Source organism: Rhinoderma darwinii, chromosome 2 (genome assembly GCF_050947455.1).
Source record: "Rhinoderma darwinii isolate aRhiDar2 chromosome 2, aRhiDar2.hap1, whole genome shotgun sequence".
Lineage (NCBI taxonomy): Eukaryota > Metazoa > Chordata > Amphibia > Anura > Rhinodermatidae > Rhinoderma > Rhinoderma darwinii.
Window position 1 is genome coordinate 7264272 of NC_134688.1, and position 20409 is coordinate 7284680.

The 20409-nt window shown below is 39.1% G+C and overlaps 1 protein-coding gene across 1 annotated transcript; it reads left to right on the forward strand.

Moving 5' to 3' along the window:
• The first annotated feature begins 488 nt into the window (after positions 1–488).
• Positions 489–18878, forward strand: LOC142740409 (odorant receptor 131-2-like). Its single transcript, XM_075849949.1, has 4 exons — positions 489–593; positions 670–777; positions 3264–3393; positions 17914–18878. Exons 1-4 carry the CDS (start codon positions 489–491, stop codon positions 18876–18878), a joined length of 1308 nt encoding a protein of 435 aa, XP_075706064.1.
• Positions 18879–20409: the final 1531 nt, after the last annotated feature.

Consider the following 20409-nt stretch of genomic DNA (forward strand, 5'->3'; position numbering starts at 1 on the left):
CAGGTTTAAGTTTAAGGTAAACTGTTTATTCGCAACGCGTTTCAGCGCCGAACTGGCGCTTTCATCAGGCATAGGGATACAGAAAAAAGACACATGTTTATATAGGGCCAGTTCAGATTAAACAATTAGGTAAAAAACCGCGAAAAAACATCGGCGGGTCAAAGTTCAAATGGAGCGATCTAATATAATATAGATAAATAAATAAATAAAGGTTTTAATGCATAAATAAAAGAGCATAATTAATAAAAGACTGTACGTCCTATCAAGAAATGATTTTGGAACGAAGTAGATTAAAACTATGTGCAGTGTATAAATGACAGTTATCATTCAATTACTTAAAACAATAGTTAGGGGTGAGTAGACATGATTTTATTGATGTGTTAGTGTTGAAGGTTATGTTTTGGAAGTAGTAATGTATGTTAGTTACACGTTGCCTCGGAAACCAGATGTGTTACGGAGGCCGAGGTGCTCCACAATGAATGGAACGCATGGTGAACCGCATTACGCGAAGGATCGTGGAACTGCTCGGACCGGACCGGGAACTAAGAACGTCTCTTCTGAACCCGAATAGAAATATGGAGATCGGACGAAGGGTGAGTGAAACGGAATATCAAATGTGGATTAGAGCCATGATTGATATGTTAGTTACTTGTCGGCGTTTATTTATAGGGAACGCTGGTCAGTTTTACGCGAAGGATCGTGGAACTGCTCGGACAGGATCGGGAACTAAGAACGTCTCTTCTGAAACCGAATAGAAATATGGAGATCGGAGGAAGGGTGAGTGAAACGGAAAATGTGGATTGGGGCCATGATTGATATGTTAGTTACTTGTCGGCGTTTATTTATAGGGAACGCTGGTCAGTTTTAAGGGGTAAGGACAGTGGTGGTGCGGTGGTCCATACCTATATTCTTTGAACAAAATTGGCACATTGTGCTTTTTATTTAAAACAGGAGAATTGGATTTTTGAATAAAAACACGCAAATTGATAACTGGGATGCTATTTGGAGATGGGGTGCGACGGAATACTGAAATTTATTTATTTATTTAATTTTGCAAGGTGTCTCATTATTAAGTAGTCAGTCAGATCAATTAGTCCAAAGAGGACTCTGCGATGTCATTTAGACCTAAAGGATGAAGTGTATTCATTTTAAAAATCCAGTAGTTTTCCCTTTGTTTCAACTTGCTGAATCTGTTTGGGACATCAATATTGATATGTTCTATTGGTGTGATTTTGATTTTATTAAATTGGCAATCATGCATTTGGAGGAAATGTCGGGAAATGCTGTGTTTAGGGTAACCAGTGTTTACATTAAACCGATGGTTGTTAACACGGGTTCTTAGACATTGGGTTGTTCTTCCAATATATTGCAACTGGCACGGGCACTCTAATAAATAAATAACGTAGGAGCTGCCACAGTTGAGGAGAGTTTGTATAGTGAAGGATTCTTTGGTAACTGTGGATGTGTAATCATGTTTTTTATGGCTGATGGAATTGCAGCACAGGCAGCGTAAATGTCCACATTTATATGACCCTTTTATGTTGGAAAGAAAATTTGTATGAGGTATAGGATGTTTCCCTACTCTGCTGGGAGCCAGAATATTTTTGAGGGTCAGGGATCGTCTGAAGGAGATATTCGGTTTACATGATAATGTGTCTTTCTGGGGATGTGCCAATGCTTGGAAAGAATGTTCCTAATTGTTTTATTGCCTCTGTTGTAAGTAGTGATGAAGTTGAGATTAGAGCTGTTGGTACCTAATTTGGAATTCTTAATGGAGGGGTTCAGACAGGACACTTGAGTAAGTTCTGAAGCTTTGGATCGTGCGCCTTTTATAAGATTAATTGGGAAACCTTTGTCTCTGAATCTTTTTTCCAACATAAAAGGGTCATATAAATGTGGACATTTACGCTGCCTGTGCTGCAATTCCATCAGCCATAAAAAACATGATTACACATCCACAGTTACCAAAGAATCCTTCACTATACAAACTCTCCTCAACTGTGGCAGCTCCTACGTTATTTATTTATTAGAGTGCCCGTGCCAGTTGCAATATATTGGAAGAACAACCCAATGTCTAAGAACCCGTGTTAACAACCATCGGTTTAATGTAAACACTGGTTACCCTAAACACAGCATTTCCCGACATTTCCTCCAAATGCATGATTGCCAATTTAATAAAATCAAAATCACACCAATAGAACATATCAATATTGATGTCCCAAACAGATTCAGCAAGTTGAAACAAAGGGAAAACTACTGGATTTTTAAAATGAATACACTTCATCCTTTAGGTCTAAATGACATCGCAGAGTCCTCTTTGGACTAATTGATCTGACTGACTACTTAATAATGAGACACCTTGCAAAATTAAATAAATAAATAAATTTCAGTATTCCGTCGCACCCCATCTCCAAATAGCATCCCAGTTATCAATTTGCGTGTTTTTATTCAAAAATCCAATTCTCCTGTTTTAAATAAAAAGCACAATGTGCCAATTTTGTTCAAAGAATATAGGTATGGACCACCGCACCACCACTGTCCTTACCCCTTAAAACTGACCAGCGTTCCCTATAAATAAACGCCGACAAGTAACTAACATATCAATCATGGCCCCAATCCACATTTTCCGTTTCACTCACCCTTCCTCCGATCTCCATATTTCTATTCGGTTTCAGAAGAGACGTTCTTAGTTCCCGGTCCGGTCCGAGCAGTTCCACGATCCTTCGCGTAATGCGGTTCACCATGCGTTCCATTCATTGTGGAGCACCTCGGCCTCCGTAACACATCTGGTTTCCGAGGCAACGTGTAACTAACATACATTACTACTTCCAAAACATAACCTTCAACACTAACACATCAATAAAATCATGTCTACTCACCCCTAACTATTGTTTTAAGTAATTGAATGATAACTGTCATTTATACACTGCACATAGTTTTAATCTACTTCGTTCCAAAATCATTTCTTGATAGGACGTACAGTCTTTTATTAATTATGCTCTTTTATTTATGCATTAAAACCTTTATTTATTTATTTATCTATATTATATTAGATCGCTCCATTTGAACTTTGACCCGCCGATGTTTTTTCGCGGTTTTTTACCTAATTGTTTAATCTGAACTGGCCCTATATAAACATGTGTCTTTTTTCTGTATCCCTATGCCTGATGAAAGCGCCAGTTCGGCGCTGAAACGCGTTGCGAATAAACAGTTTACCTTAAACTTAAACCTGACTTCTGGATACTTACCTCGTCCACACTAAGCAGCAGCGCCGATATAGATTCCTTTGTTTTACCTGCATCTCTCGTACCCAAGCGGTCACCCCGGTGACCGGCCCGGATCTAGCAGCAGCTACCCCGTGGACCCCAGCGCTGAACTCTTCCAAACCTCACGGTGAGCATATATATCCCCTTCCCGTTCTCACCTCCAATTTCCTTGATCCACACCAAGTGGCGCCGTGGCTCTTTTCTCCTTATCTTACTACAGAAGCTAAGGGAAATGGGGCAGTTGCCCACGGCAACACCGTGAGCAACAAGAGTAGTGAACGAGCCGAGTCAAACCAGGAGTGTACGAGGTACAAAAACGCAGAGCAGGAACGTAGTCAGTAAAGCCAGGGTTAATTTGAAGCAGCGGTCAATAGTATTAGCAGGAGCAGCAGAGCCAGGAAACCAGACAGAAACACAGGCAAAGGAGGAGCAGGAAATGAAGGTATAAATAGGAAGAGGGCGGGAGCTAGCTCCGTCTGGCCAGGCTGTGATAGGTTCTCCCACTCCTCAGCCTCCCAGCCTGAGTGGTAGCAGATCGAGTCACTCTAACAGACCTAGGCACAGATGCAGGCTGATTAACCACGGGCGTCGACAAAGAAGGTGTGTCAGGCAAATACATTACAACCAGCTGTACATATATAATTATATACAGGAGATACCCAGGTAATACCAGCATGCTCCATATCACTCTATACAAGAAGATCTATAAATTATACCAGCTGTACATATATAATTATATACAGGAGATGCCCAGGTTATACCAGCATGCTCCATATCACTATATACAAGAAGATCTATAAATTATACCAGCTGTACATATATAATTATATACAGGAGATGCCCAGGTTATACCAGCATGCTCCATACCACTATATACAAGAAGATGTATAACTTATTCCAGCTGTACATATATAATTATATACAGAAGATACCCAGGTTATACCAGCATGCTCTATATCACTATATACAAGAAGATGTATAACTTATTCCAGCTGTACATATATAATTATATACAGAAGATACCCAGGTTATACCAGCATGCTCCATATCACTATATACAAGAAGATAATGGAACAAATGATAAATGGGAGATTTTCAAATCTACTTTGAGTTATTATAGTGCAAAATTTATTCCTACAGGTAATAAGTATAAACGACTCAAATTAAACCCCACATGGCTTACACCTTCTGTGAAAGGGGCAATACATGACAAAAAAAGGGCATTTAAAAAATACAAATCTGAGGGTACAGCTGTAGCCCTTGTAAAATATAAAGAGCTTAATAAAATCTGTAAAAATGTAATAAAATTAGCAAAAATACAAAATGTAAGGCAGGTGGCCAAGGATAGTAAAACAAATCCCAAAAAATTCTTCAAGCATATAAGTGCAAAAAAGCCAAGGTCTGAACATGTAGGACCCCTAGATAATGGTAATGGGGAGTTGATCACAGGGGATCAAGAGAAGGCAGAGTTACTAAATGGGTTCTTTAGCTCTGTATATACAACAGAAGAAAGAGCAGCTGATGTAGCTGCCAGTGCTGTTAATATATCAGTTGATATACTGAATTGGATGAATGTAGAGATGGTCCAAGCTAAATTAAATAAAATAAATGTACACAAGGCTCCGGGACCAGATGGGTTACACCCTAGAGTTCTTAAAGAGCTTAGTTCAGTTATTTCTGTCCCCCTCTTCATAATATTTAGAGAGTCTCTCATGAGTGGTATAGTGCCAAGGGACTGGCGCAGGGCAAATGTGGTGCCTATTTTCAAAAAGGGCTCTAGGTCTTCCCCGGGTAATTATAGACCAGTAAGCTTAACATCCATCATGGGGAAAATGTTTGAGGGGCTATTGAGGGACTATATACAGGATTATGTGACAATAAATAGCATTATAAGTGACAGCCAGCACGGTTTTACTAAGGACAGAAGTTGTCAAACTAACCTAATCTGTTTTTATGAAGAGGTGAGGAGAAGCCTAGACAGAGGGGCCGCTGTGGATTTAGTGTTTTTGGACTTTGCAAAGGCATTTGACACTGTCCCCCATAGACGCCTAATATGTAAATTAAGGACTATAGGTTTAGAAAATATAGTTTGTAATTGGATTGAGAATTGGCTCAAGGACCGTATCCAGAGAGTTGTGGTCAATGATTCCTTCTCTGAATGGTCACCGGTTATAAGTGGTGTACCCCAGGGTTCAGTGCTGGGACCACTATTATTCAACTTATTTATTAATGATATAGAGGATGGGATTAATAGCACTATTTCTATTTTTGCAGATGACACCAAGCTATGTAATATAGTTCAGACTATGGAAGATGTTCATGAATTACAGGCAGATTTAAACAAACTAAGTGTTTGGGCGTCCACTTGGCAAATGAAGTTTAATGTAGATAAATGTAAAGTTATGCATCTTGGTACCAACAACCTGCATGCATCATATGTCCTAGGGGGCGCTACACTGGCGGATTCACTTGTTGAGAAGGATCTGGGTGTACTTGTAAATCATAAACTCAATAACAGCATGCAGTGTCAATCAGCTGCTTCAAAGGCCAGCAGGATATTGTCGTGTATTAAAAGAGGCATGGACTCGCGGGACAGGGATGTAATATTGCCACTTTACAAAGCATTAGTGAGGCCTCATCTAGAATATGCAGTCCAGTTCTGGGCTCCAGTTCATAGAAAGGATGCCTTGGAGTTGGAAAAAATACAAAGAAGAGCAACGAAGCTAATAAGGGGCGCGGAGAATTTAAGTTATGAGGAAAGATTGAAAGAATTAAACCTATTTAGCCTTGAAAAAAGACGACTAAGGGGGGACATGATTAACTTATATAAATATATTAATGGCACATACAAAAAATATGGTGATATCCTGTTCCTTGTAAAACCCCCTCAAAAAACAAGGGGGCGCTCCCTCCGTCTGGGGAAAAAAAGGTTCAAGCTGCAGAGGCGACAAGGCTTCTTTACAGTAAGAACGGTGAATTTATGGAATAGCCTACCGCAGGAGCCGTCACAGCAGGGACAGGAGACACCGCAGGAGCCGTCACAGCAGGGACAGTAGATGGCTTTAAAAAAGGGTTAGATAATTTCCTAGAACAAAAAAATATTAGCTCCTATGTGTAGAAATTTTTCCTTCCCTTTTCCCTTCCCTTGGTTGAACTTGATGGACATGTGTCTTTTTTCAGCCGTACTAACTATGTAACTATGTAACTATGTATAACTTATACCAGCTGTACATATATAATTATATACAGAAGACACCCTGGTTATACCCAGCATGCTCCATATCACTATATACAAGTAGATGTGTAACTTATACCAGCTGTACATATATAATTATATACAGAAGATGCCCAGGTTATACCAGCATGCTCCATATCACTATATACAAGAAGATGTATAACTTATACCAGCTGTACATATATAATTATATACAGGATTTACCCAGGTTATACCAGCATGCTCCATATCACTATATACAAGAAGATGTATAACTTATGCCAGCTGTACATATATAATTATATACAGAAGATACCCAGGTTATACCAGCATGCTCCATATCACTATATACAAGAAGATGTATAACTTATACCAGCTGTACATATATAATTATATACAGAAGATACCCAGGTTTTATCAGCATGCTCCATATCACTATATACAAGAAGATGTATAACTTATACCAGCTGTACATATATAATTATATACAGGAGATACCCGGGTTATACCAGCGTGTTCCATATCACTATATACAAGAAGATCTATAACTTATACCAGCTGTACATATATATAATTATATACAGGAGATACCCAGGTTATACCAGCATGCTCCATATCACTATATACAAGAAGATGTATAACTTATGCCAGCTGTACATATATAATTATATACAGAAGATACCCAGGTTATACCAGCATGCTCCATATCACTGTATACAAGAAGATGTATAACTTATACCAGCTGTACATATATAATTATATACAGAAGATACCCAGGTTATACCAGCATGCTCCATATCACTATATACAAGAAGATGTATAACTTATACCAGCTGTACATATATAATTATATACAGAACATACCCAGGTTATACCAGCATGCTCTATATCACTATATACAAGAAGATGTATAACTTATACCAGCTGTACATATATAATTATATACAGAAGATACCCAGGTTATACCAGCATGCTCTATATCACTATATACAAGAAGATGTATAACTTATACCAGCTGTACATATATAATTATATACAGAAGATACCCAGGTTATACCAGCATGCTCCATATCACTATATACAAGAAGATGTATAACTTATACCAGCTGTACATATATAATTATATACAGAAGATACCCAGGTTATACCAGCATGCTCCATATCACTATATAGAAGAAGATGTATAACTTATACCAGCTGTACATATATAATTATATACAGAAGATACCCAGGTTATACCAGCATGCTCCATATCACTATATACAAGAAGATGTATAACTTATACCAGCTGTACATATATAATTATATACAGAAGATACCCAGGTTATACCAGCATGCTCCATATCACTATATACAAGAAGATGTATAACTTATACCAGCTGTACATATATAATTATATACAGAAGATACCCAGGTTATACCAGCATGTTCCATATCACTATATACAGGAAGATGTATAACTTATACCAGCTGTACATATATAATTATATACAGAAGATACCGAGGTTATACCAGCATGCTCCATATCACTATATACAAGAAGATGCATAACTTATACCAGCTGTACATATATAATTATATACAGAAGATACCCAGGTTATACCAGCATGCTCCATATCATTATATACAAGAAGATGTATAACTTATACCAGCTGTACATATATAATTATATACAGAAGATACCCAGGTTATACCAGCATGCTCCATATCATTATATACAAGAAGATGTATAACTTATACCAGCTGTACATATATAATTATATACAGAAGATACCCGGGTTATACCAGCATGCTCCATATCACTATATACAAGAAGATGTATAACTTATACCAGCTGTACATATATAATTATATACAGAAGATACCCAGGTTATACCAGCATGCACCATATCACTATATACAAGAAGATGTATAACTTATACCAGCTGTACATATATAATTATATACAGGAGATACCCAGGATATACCAGCATGCTCCATATCACTATATACAAGAAGATGTATAACTTATACCAGCTGTACATGTATAATTATATACAGAAGATACCCAGGTTATAACAGCATGCTCTATATCACTATATACAAGAAGATGTGTAACTTATACCAGCTGTACATATATAATTATATACAGAAGATACCCAGGTTATACCAGCATGCTCCATATTACTATATACAAGAAGATGTATAACTTATACCAGCTGTACATGTATAATTATATACAGAAGATACCCAGGTTATACCAGCATGCTCCATATCACTACATACAGGAATATGTATAACTTATACCAGCTGTACATATATAATTACATACAGAAGATACCCAGAGTATACCAGCATGCTCCATATCACTATATACAAGAAGATGTATAACTTATACCAGCTGTACATATATAATTATATACAGAAGATACCCAGGTTATACCAGCATGCTCCATATCACTATATACAAGAAGATGTATAACATATACCAGCTGTACGTATATAATTATATACAGAACATACCCAGGTTATACCAGCATGCTCCATATCACTATATACAAGAAGATGTATAACTTATACCAGCTGTACATATATAATTATATACAGAACATACCCAGGTTATACCAGCATGCTCCATATCACTATATACAAGAAGATGTATAACTTATACCAGCTGTACATATATAATTATATACAGAAGATACCCAGGTTATACCAGCATGCTCCATATCACTATATACAAGAAGATGTATAACTTATACCAGCTGTACATATATAATTATATACAGAAGATACCCAGGTTATACCAGCATGCTCCATATCACTATATACAGGAAGATGTATAACTTATACCAGCTGTACATATATAATTATATACAGGAGATACCCAGGTTATACCAGCATGCTCCATATCACTATATACAAGAAGATGTATAACTTATACCAGCTGTACATATATAATTATATACAGAAGATGCCAAGGTTATACCGGCATGCTCCATATCATTATATACAAGAAGAGGTATAACTTATACCAGCTGTACATATATAATTATACACAAAAGATACCCAGGTTATACCAGCATGCTCCATATCACTATATACAAGAAGATGTATAACTTATACCAGCTGTACATATATAATTATATACAAAAGATACCCAGGTTATACCAGCATGCTCCATATCACTATATACAAGAAGATGTATAACTTATACCAGCTGTACATATATAATTATATACAGAAGATACCCAGGTTATACCAGCATGCTCCATATCACTATATACAAGAAGATGTATAACTTATATCAGCTGTACATATATAATTATATACAGAAGATACCCAGGTTATACCAGCATGCTCCATATCTCTATATACAAGAAGATGTATAACTTATACCAGCTGTACATATATAATTATATACAGAAGATACCCAGGTTATACCAGCATGCTCCATATCACTATATACAAGATGATGTATAACTTACACCAGCTGTACATATATAATTATATACAGGAGATGCCCAGGTTATACCAGCATGCTCCATATCACTATATACAAGAAGATGTATAACTTATACCAGCTGTACATATATAATTATATACAGAATATACCCAGGTTATACCAGCATGCTCCATATCACTATGTACAAGAAGATGTATAACTTATACCAGCTGTACATATATAATTATATACAGAATATACCCAGGTTATACCAGCATGCTCCATATCACTATGTACAAGAAGATGTATAACTTATACCAGCTGTACATATATAATTATATACAGAATATACCCAGGTTATACCAGCATGCTCCATATCACTATGTACAAGAAGAGGTATAACTTATACCAGCTGTACATATATAATTATATACAGAAGATGCCCAGGTTATACCAGCATGCTCCATATCACTATATACAAGAAGATGTATAACTTATACCAGCTGTACATATATAATTATATACAGGAGATACCCAGGTTATACCAGCATGCTCCATATCACTATATACAAGAAGATGTATAACTTATACCAGCTGTACATATATAATTATATACAGAACATACCCAGGTTATACCAGCATGCTCCATATCACTATATACAAGAAGATGTATAAATTATACCAGCTGTACATATATAATTATATGCAGAACATACCCAGGTTATACCAGCATGCTGCCTTGAGCTATTACTTGAATATGTGAAGGTATAATGATCCCATTGTGCATGATATTATGAAATGTGATAATTTGGCTGTGAAACTTTCAGGGTACCCCGGAGATCAGGAAGGGTATAAATATGATTGTAGAGATTCCTAAGAGATGACAACAGAATCGGAGAGCTCAGTAAGGGTATGTTCACACGCTGAGAGGCAGTTACGTGTGAAAAGACAGGCTGTTAACAGCTGCCTCGTTTCACACGTAAAAGCTCCTCCTCGTAATTTACGAGGCATCTGAGACGCTCGTAAACCTTGAGCCGTGCTTCATTGATTTCAATGAAGAACGGCTCAAATTACGTGGCAAAGAAGTGCCCTGCACTTCTTTGCCGAGGCAGTAAATTTACGGGTCGTCGTTTGACAGCTGTCAAACGACGACTCGTAAATAACAGGTCGTCTGCACAGTACGTCGGCAAACCCATTCAAATGAATGGGCAGATGTTTGCCGACGTATTGTAGCCATATTTTCAGAGGTAAAACGAGGCATAATACGCCTCGTATACGTCTGAAATTTGGCCGTGTGAACATACCCTAATGGGACATCACGATTGACCTGCCGGGCGGACATACTATAGGTGCAACCTGTGCAGCCAGTAGGTAAGGGGGCTCACTGTCATCTCAGATCAGCTTCCTTCTGTCTATTAGGGTATGTTCACACGTAGTCAACCAAAACGTCTGAAAATCCAGAGCTGTTTTCAAGGGAAAACAGACCCTGCTTTTCAGACGTTTTTTTACCAACTCGCATTTTTACCAACTCATTTTTTTACCAACTCGTTTTTGGAGCTGTTTTCATTGGAGTCTATGAGAAAACAGCTCCAAAAACGTCTGAAAGAAGTGTCCCGCATATAATGTATAGAAGTGTCCTGCACTTCTTTTGACGAGGCTGTATTTTTACGAGTCGTCGTTTGACAGCTGTCAAACGACGACGCGTAAATAACAGGTCGTCTGCACAGTACGTCGGCAAACCCATTCAAATGAATGGGCAGATGTTTGCCGACGTATTGGAGCCGTATTTTCAGACGTAAAACGAGGCATAATACGCCTCGTATACGTCTGAAATTTGGCCGTGTGAACATACCCTTAGATCGCACGAAAATTTCTGAGCTGATGACTAACATTTACCCTATAAAGGAGTGACCTATGAGGAGATATTAGAGAGTAGGGGGCCCATATACCATTCTATCCTGGGGCCCCTCAGCTGTCTGTGACCTCTCACTGTAAGTATTAGGGAATTGTATGTAATTAATGAAATACGGGGGAAAATCCGCACAGTTTTATCTCTTTCTATGATGTATTTGATACTTGGTGATATTTGATTATCTTCATTCTCCACCTTCTTTTTAACCCTTTCCCGTCGCAGCCATTTGTCAAATTTTAATTTTAGTTTTTTTTCTTGCCGCCTTACAAGAGCCATAACTTTTTTTTCTTTTTCCGTCAATGGAGCGGTGTGAGGCTTATGTTTTGCGGGAGGAGTTTTAGTTTCTATTGGTAGAATTTATAGTTCCATAAAATGTACTGGGAAACTGGAAAAAAATGATTTTTTGGCTGAAATTGGATAAAACTGCGATTCCTCAATACTTTTTTGGGTTTTGTTTTTACGACTTTCACCGTGCGGTAAAAACGACAACTTAACTTTATTCTGCGGCTCAATACGATTACGGTGATACCAAATTTATATAGTTTTTTTTTTTATATTTTACTGCTTTTAAAGAAAAAAATCTTTTTGTTAAAAAAATAATTCGATTTGAGTTGCCGCATTCTGAGAGCAACAACTTTTTTATTTTTTCTTCGATTGAGCAGTGTGAGGTTTTTTTTTCGCGGGACGAGCTGTAGTTTTTATTGTTATTATTTTTTGGTACATATCATTTTTTTATCACTTTCTTTACATTTTTGGGAGCTAAGTTGACCAAAAAACAAAGATTTTGGTGTTTCAAATGTTTTATTTTTTACAGCGTTCACCGTGAGCGTTAAATAACGCTATACTTTAATAGGTCAGACTTTTACAGACACAGTGATACCAATTTTGTTAACTTTTTTTTTTTTATACATTACTTTAGAGGAAAAATTGGAAAAGGTTTTTTTTTTAAATTACATTTTTATTTTTTCACTACAAAAAACATTATTTCACTTTATTTCATAAGTCCCGCTAGGGGACTTGAACCATCGATCGTTAGATATACTAATACTAATGTATTGCAGTGCATTATCATTTTTCCAGGCTTCTGTTAAGCCAGAGGTAGCGTGAAGGCAGACCTGGGGGCCATCAATAGGCCCCTGGGGTGCCATGACAACCATAGTCACCCCCCAGATCTCATTGCAGGGGGGAGATGAGTTGTTAGAAGGCCCCCCCCCCTCTTTTCAACGCCTCAGATGCTGCGGTCGCGATTGATCGCAGCATTTGAGGGGTTAAAAAGCCAGGAACAGCGTGGTCTCTGCTCCCGGCCGTTAGTCCCGGGTGTCGGCTGTAAAACACAGCAGGCACTGGCAGCGTATGTACACCCCCGCACTGTGATGTACCAGACAAATCGTTTTGCGGGAAGGGGTTAATATATATATTTTTAAGAAAATAATTTTTGCCCACATTGTATCATTTATATAATATAGAAAGTCTGATATTTTGCCTTGTATATATAAAAATGTTCTCTGTTAATCATGACTAGAAAACATTCAGAACCCTCTCATTATGCTACACAGCTGTCCACCATGCTGCACCTTTCTACATTCCCTACCCCATCTCAACCAACCCATGCTCCCCGTTTGTTTCATGATTTCCTGGCTCCAGGACTTCTCTTGTGCTTTGCCAAGAAGAAGATTGAGAAGGATCTGCCCCCGCGGGCATTAAAGGTCATTTGACCCTTACCAATCACTATAGCTGTGATACACTTGATTTGTGTTAATAAAATACATTTGATGAGCACTTATAGGGCTGGATTATAGGGAAGGCACAAAGGGCACGTGCCCCAGCCCTTGACCCACTTGGGGACCTAGGGGGCCTTCACCACCCACGCTCCTGCCCAGTGGTTGAAGTCTAAATGGAGCTCTTAGCTCAGCTGTCTCCATAACTCCCATAGACTTTAGTGAATGGGCCACGTGCATATGTGTCCATGTCTACTATATGTGGTGGCAATAGTGGGTTATGTTGGGTCTGGGTCCAAGAAGTAGGATGGAGGCCAACATCAAGCTGTTTGCCCAGGGACCTCCACCAACTTTCTTCAGGCCCTGAACACTTATAACTTACATATACCATTTACTTGCAGGTCCTGCAGTTAAACTTTAAGGAGTTTTCTCATTTACAAAAGGGCTGTGGACTCCTTCCTCTGGCCATGGGAAACCGGGGACTACCCTGATGCCCAGATAGTCACTCTGTCCGTGGCTATGCTTTACCTTGGACCATCTGCCCAGATAATCACTCTGTCCCCGGCTATGCTTTACCTTGGACCATCTGCCCAGATAGTCACTCTGTCCATGGCTATGCTTTACCTTGGACCATCTGCCGAGATAGTCACTCTGTTCCTGGCTATTCTTTACCTTGGACCATCTGCCCAGATAACCACTCTGTCCCTGGCTATGCTTTACCTTGGACCATCTGCCCAGATAGTCACTCTGTTCCTGGCTATTCTTTACCTTGGACCATCTTCCCAGATAACCACTCTGTCCCTGGCTATGCTTTACCTTGGACCATCTGCTCAGATAGTCACTCTGTCCCTGGCTATGCTTTAACTTGGACCATCTGCCCAGATAGTCACTCTGTCCCTGGCTATACTTTACCTTGGACCATCTGCCCAGATAGTCACTCTGTCCCTGGCTATGCTTTACCTTGGACCATCTGCCCAGATAGTCACTCTGTCCCTGGCTATGCTTTACCTTGGACCATCTGCCCAGATAGTCACTCTGTCCCTGGCTATGATTTACCTTGGACCATCTGCCCAGATAGTCACTCTGTCCTTGGCTATGCTTTACCTTGGAATATCAGACTCAAACTTAAGATTCACATCTGTAAACATGCTAAAAAGGGGGCAAATTGAAAGGTTCATTTTTTTTTTTCTTGGATATGTTCATTTTTTTATTGGATTTCAATTTGGAAAATACTTTTGTAAGACACTCGTTTATAAATAGGGCTATCATTAGCCAAAAAACTGGTTGGATCAGAGATTTATCATTATGAAGCAGGGAAGAATGTTTTTTTATCCAGTATCCAGTCCCTTTGCCCCATATGAGGAGACCAGAGCTATAAAGTGTGACAGTTGGGGGACACTGTTACACATTTTGCGTTCGGCCCACGAACTTCAAGTTACCTCTCTGAGATGCCATAAGTGAAGTCCCCCTGTGGCCAGTGATGAATATGACATATGTTTAGGATGAATTACATATGTTCCATGGTTGAACAACCCCCCCTATGGGCACCTGGAACATGTGGCTTTGCTCTTGGAATTCTTGATCCGGCTGGAAAAGCTGACGGTTGTTAATAGTTATCAGATACTGAGTAAAGCGGAATAAGGATTAATAGGGACTGGTTCCTGATGGGATTTGCAGGGCAGTCACCCTGCCCTATTACCTTATACCCAGTCCTTTACTTCCTTTAAACCAGAATTTAACGAACATATTTTCTTGGTCGTTGTTGCTGTTTTTGAGTTGTTGCTGATTAATGGTATTGATTAATTATAATGAATAAGGGGGTGTCTGTCCACAAGCATGATGACTGTTTCCATAAGAACCAGCAGAATAGTGAGTGCAGCTCTGGAGTATAGTAAAGGATGTAACCCTGAATCAGTACAAGATAAGTAATGTAATGTATGTACACAGTGACTCCACCAGCAGAATAGTGACTGCAGCACTGGAGTATAATACAGGATGTAACTCCGGATCAGTACAGGATAAGTAATGTAATGTATGTACACAGTGACTCCACCAGCAGAATAGTGAGTGCAGCTCTGGAGTATAATACAGGATGTAACTCAGGATCAGTACAGGATAAGTAATGTGTGTACACAGTGACTCCACCAGCAGAATAGTGAGTGCAGCTCTGGAGTATAATACAGGATATAACTCAGGATCAGTACAGGATAAGTAATGTAATGTATGTACACAGTGACTCCACCAGCAGAATAGTGAGTGCAGCACTGGAGTATAATACAGGATGTAACTCCGAATCAGTACAGGATAAGTAATGTAATGTATGTACACAGTGACTTCACCAGCAGAATAGTGAGTGCAGCTCTAGAGTATAATACAGGATGTAACTCCGGATCAGTACAGGATAAGTAATGTATGTACACAGTGACTCCACCAGCAGAATAGTGAGTGCAGCTCTGGAGTATAATACAGGATGTAACTCAGGATCAGTACAGGATAAGTAATGTAATGTATGTACACAGTGACTCCACCAGCAGAATAGTGAGTGCAGCTCTGGAGTATAATACAGGATGTAACTCAGAATCAGTACAGGATAAGTAATGTAATGTATGTACACAGTGACTCCACCAGCAGAATAGTGAGTGCAGCTCTGGAGTATAATACAGGATGTAACTCTGCGTCAGTACAGGATAAGTAATGTAATGTATGTACACAGTGACTCCACCAGCAGAATAGTGAGTGCAGCTCTGGAGTATAATACAGGATGTAACTCCGGATCAGTACAGGATAAGTAATGTATGTACAAAGTGACTCCACCAGCAGAATAGTGAGTGCAGCTCTGGAGTATAATACAGGATGTAACTCAGGATCAGTACAGGATAAGTAATGTAATGTATGTACACAGTGACTCCAACAGCAGAATAGTGAGTGCAGCTCTGGAGTATAATACAGGATGTAACTCAGAATCAGTACAGGATAAGTAATGTAATGTATGCACACAGTGACTCCACCAGCAGAATAGTGAGTGCAGCTCTGGAGTATAATGCAGGATGTAACTCAGGGTCAGTACAGGATAAGTAATGTAATGTATGTACACAGTGACTCCACCAGCAGAATAGTGAGTACAGCTCTGAAGTATAATACAGGATATAACTCAGGATCAGTACAGGATAAGTAATGTAATGTATGTACACTGTGACTCCACCAGCAGAATAGTGAGTGCAGCTCTGGAGTATAATACAGGATGTAACTCAGGATCAGTATAGGATAAGTAATGTAATGTATGTACACAGTGACTCCACCAGCAGAATAGTGAGTGCAGCTCTGGAGTATGATACAGGATGTAACTCAGGCTCAGTACAGTACAAGTAACATCCATGTCATACAGCTTCTAAGTATCACTTTATAGGGCCTAAGTAACATAATAGACACTACCCTACAATGCATGCAAAAATCATACCACAATACACTGGCCAACAATAATATCACTCTTGGATCCCAGGGCAAAATTAAAAGAAAGGCAAAAGGGGCAATTATTCAAGAGCATCCACCACCTAGTGGCTTCCACTACCAAGTATCCCCCAGCTTTTCCCAGACACTCCCAGCAGGAAGACATGTAAGTCACTGCTTACTAAAAGAAATCCAGAGGTGAGGTATGAACATGTATTACCCTAAAAAAAGGCGGATAAGCAGCTACTTTTACCTCTGGTGACGCTTATCTCTTGTTAAACAAAATATCTGACATACTAAAATCCAGTTCCTGGAGTACAGTGGGGATTCTCTTGTCCACATTAGATTGTTCTGGGGTCCTGTTGACATCAGCAGCATCTGCTGATAATCCTACGATGCTTGTGCCTAGCCTAATTTTATCCACGTAGTATTTGATCCTACTGATTGAGAGGGGCCCCCCTCCAAGTTATTCTTGCCAAGGGCCTATGACCCAGCCTTGTTTCCGATCCGTGCTTGGTAAACCAGATATGGTGTAGAAACCTCAGGATGGTGTTGACCCCGGGGCATTTGCTCTTTTTGTCCCTTCTATAATCCAGCCCTTTTGAGCCGAGTATTACAAAGATCCTTAACAACAAACGTGAATATAATACTATCTAGTAGAGTCCATGAGGCTCCGTTTCCATGTCACTCAAGTTCAACATTTATGTTTTTCATGCTGGGACTTTATGATCTGCTGTACCCATCAACGAGTCAATGAGTTCAATAAAAAGTTCGGGGCACCCAAGGCAAATGAAATAGGTTTCTATCTCCATGATCTTCTCCACCATCGCGCCCACCATAGATGACACGTTGTCCTAGGATTATTATACTCGTCTCGAAATGTCTTATTCTTTGAAACTTTTTGTAATATTTGATATATTTCTTTATTTCAGTCTTGCCGGAGTTTCAGATGAATTCCACAGGTGGTGAACGAAATGCATCCAAAGTATCTCTCCATTTCAACATGAACATTGAGGTTCTGAGAATGACTGTTCTTGTACCGACATTCCTCTGCTTTTTCTTCTTCTTATATTTCATAGCTGTTATGTTGAGCATCTACTTCAAGAGCTGGAGTGCCCGGGAAAGTGCCCGCTATGTCTTGTTTGCCCACATGCTCATTAATGATACCATTTATCTCGCTCTTGGACTTTTCCTCTTTGTGTTGTATTTTTATCCGGTGACCTTTCCCGTCCCCTTCTGTCACCTTCTTGTCACCATGTCCTCCACTTCTCTGAAGGTCACACCATACACCTTGGCCGTCATGTCCCTAGAACGCTACATAGCCATATGTTATCCGCTAAGACATGGAGCGGTTTGCACGGTCAAGAGATGTGGTATTGCTATTTTGGTTATTTGGACCATTGGGCTAATCCCTAATATTGCCGATTTCATTATTGTCATCTCGATGGTGGAGAGGACATATTTCTTGCTTCATGTGAAATGCAGTCGTATAACACTGAGCTACAGCCCGGCACAGGACAGTATTCGAGTTTTTGCCAATGCTTTTACTTTTTCCTCGGTGGGACTGGTCATTATATTCACCTACGCCAGGATTATGATGGTCACTCTGAAGATTGACCCTGGGCAAGGCTTAGCCTCCAAAGCTGGAAAAACCATCATGCTCCACGCGTTTCAGCTCTTGCTATGCATGACGTCTTTTACCTATAGAATTGTGGAAATGCAATTTCTTGATAATATTGTGCTGTCGGCCATCATTAATTTTTGCTTTTTCATGTGTCTTCCGAGGCTCATCAGTCCTTTGATATACGGTATAAGGGATGAGTTATTCTCTAGTAACATGAAAAGGTATTTTTTATGCAACTACCTAAAAATATTCCCGAGAATGTCTTCCAAGTAAAGGCAATGCTTTCTCAATGCCCTCAAGACATTGTCAGGTTGTAATAAGGTTATAATAGCTCCTCATATTTTCCTTGGTTAAAGAAAAGTTAGGACATTTTTGAGTTCGTTCCAAAAAGTCCCTCGGGCTTGTCTTCTTAGATGGGTGGTACCTCTGCCACATAACAGGAAAGAAGCATAAAATGATATGTGATGGTTGGGGACCCCAATACAGGTTTAGTCCCCAGGAGCTTCAGTCTATGTCTGTGTCATCAAACATTTTTATGATGTTAGGATTTCCACATTTTCAGGATATAAAAAACAATAAAAAGTTACTGACATTACTTAAGGTCGTCCATGTCCTTTTCCTTTTATCCTTCTCCAGTAGATGTTACCGCACTGTTATGACAGAGGCGTAGCTAGGTTCTCCAGCACCCAGGGAAAAGATTCAGTTTGGTGCCCCCCCCCACCTCTTTCCCGACATCTCCTTCCCCCTCGCCGTGTTTGTTCTCTCTACCAATCAATGACGTGTCATTTCTTTTCCACATTTTTTTTATGTAACTCGAGCATAAAAAACATTTGTACATTTTACAAGCAATATAGTTCTATACATAACACCAGAACCAAGCTCGGTACATATATACAGCCCCAGAACCAAGCTCTGTACATATATACAGCTCCAGAACAAAGCTAATTACATATATACAGCACCAGAACAAAGCTAATTACATATATACAGCACCAGAACAAAGCTCATTACATATATACAACACCAGAACAAAGGTAATTACATATATACAGCACCAGAACAAAGCTAATTACATATGTACAGCTCCAGAACCAAGCTCTGTACATATATACAGCACCAGAACAAAGCTCATTACACATATACAGCACCAGAACCCAGCTTATTACATATATACAACCCCAGAACAAAGCTAATTACATATATACAGCACCAGAACAAAGATCATTACATATATACAGTACCAGAACAGAGCTCAGTTCATATCTACAACTCCAGAACCAAGATCATTACATATATAGTACCAGAACCAAGCTCAGTACATATATACAGAACCAGAACACAGCTCATTACATTTATACAGTACCAGAACCAGGCTCAGTACATATATACAACTCCAGAACCAAGATCATTACATAAATACAGCCCCAGAACAAAGCTCAGTACATACACTACCGTTCAAAAGTTTAGGGTCACTTAGAAATGTCCTTATTTTTTGAAAGCACAGTTTTTTTTCAATGAAGATAACATTAAATTAATCAGAAATACACTCTATACATTGTTAATGTGCTAAATGACTATTCTAGCTGCAAACGTCTGGTTTTTAATGCAATATCTACATAGGTGTATAGAGGCCCATTTCCAGCAACCATCACTCCAGTGTTCTAATGGTACATTGTGTTTGCTAACTCTGTTAGAAGGCTAATGTATGATTAGAAAACACTTGAAAACCCTTGTGCAATTATGTTAGCACCGCTGTAAACAGTTTTGCTGTTTAGAGGAGCTATAAAACTGACCTTCCTTTGAG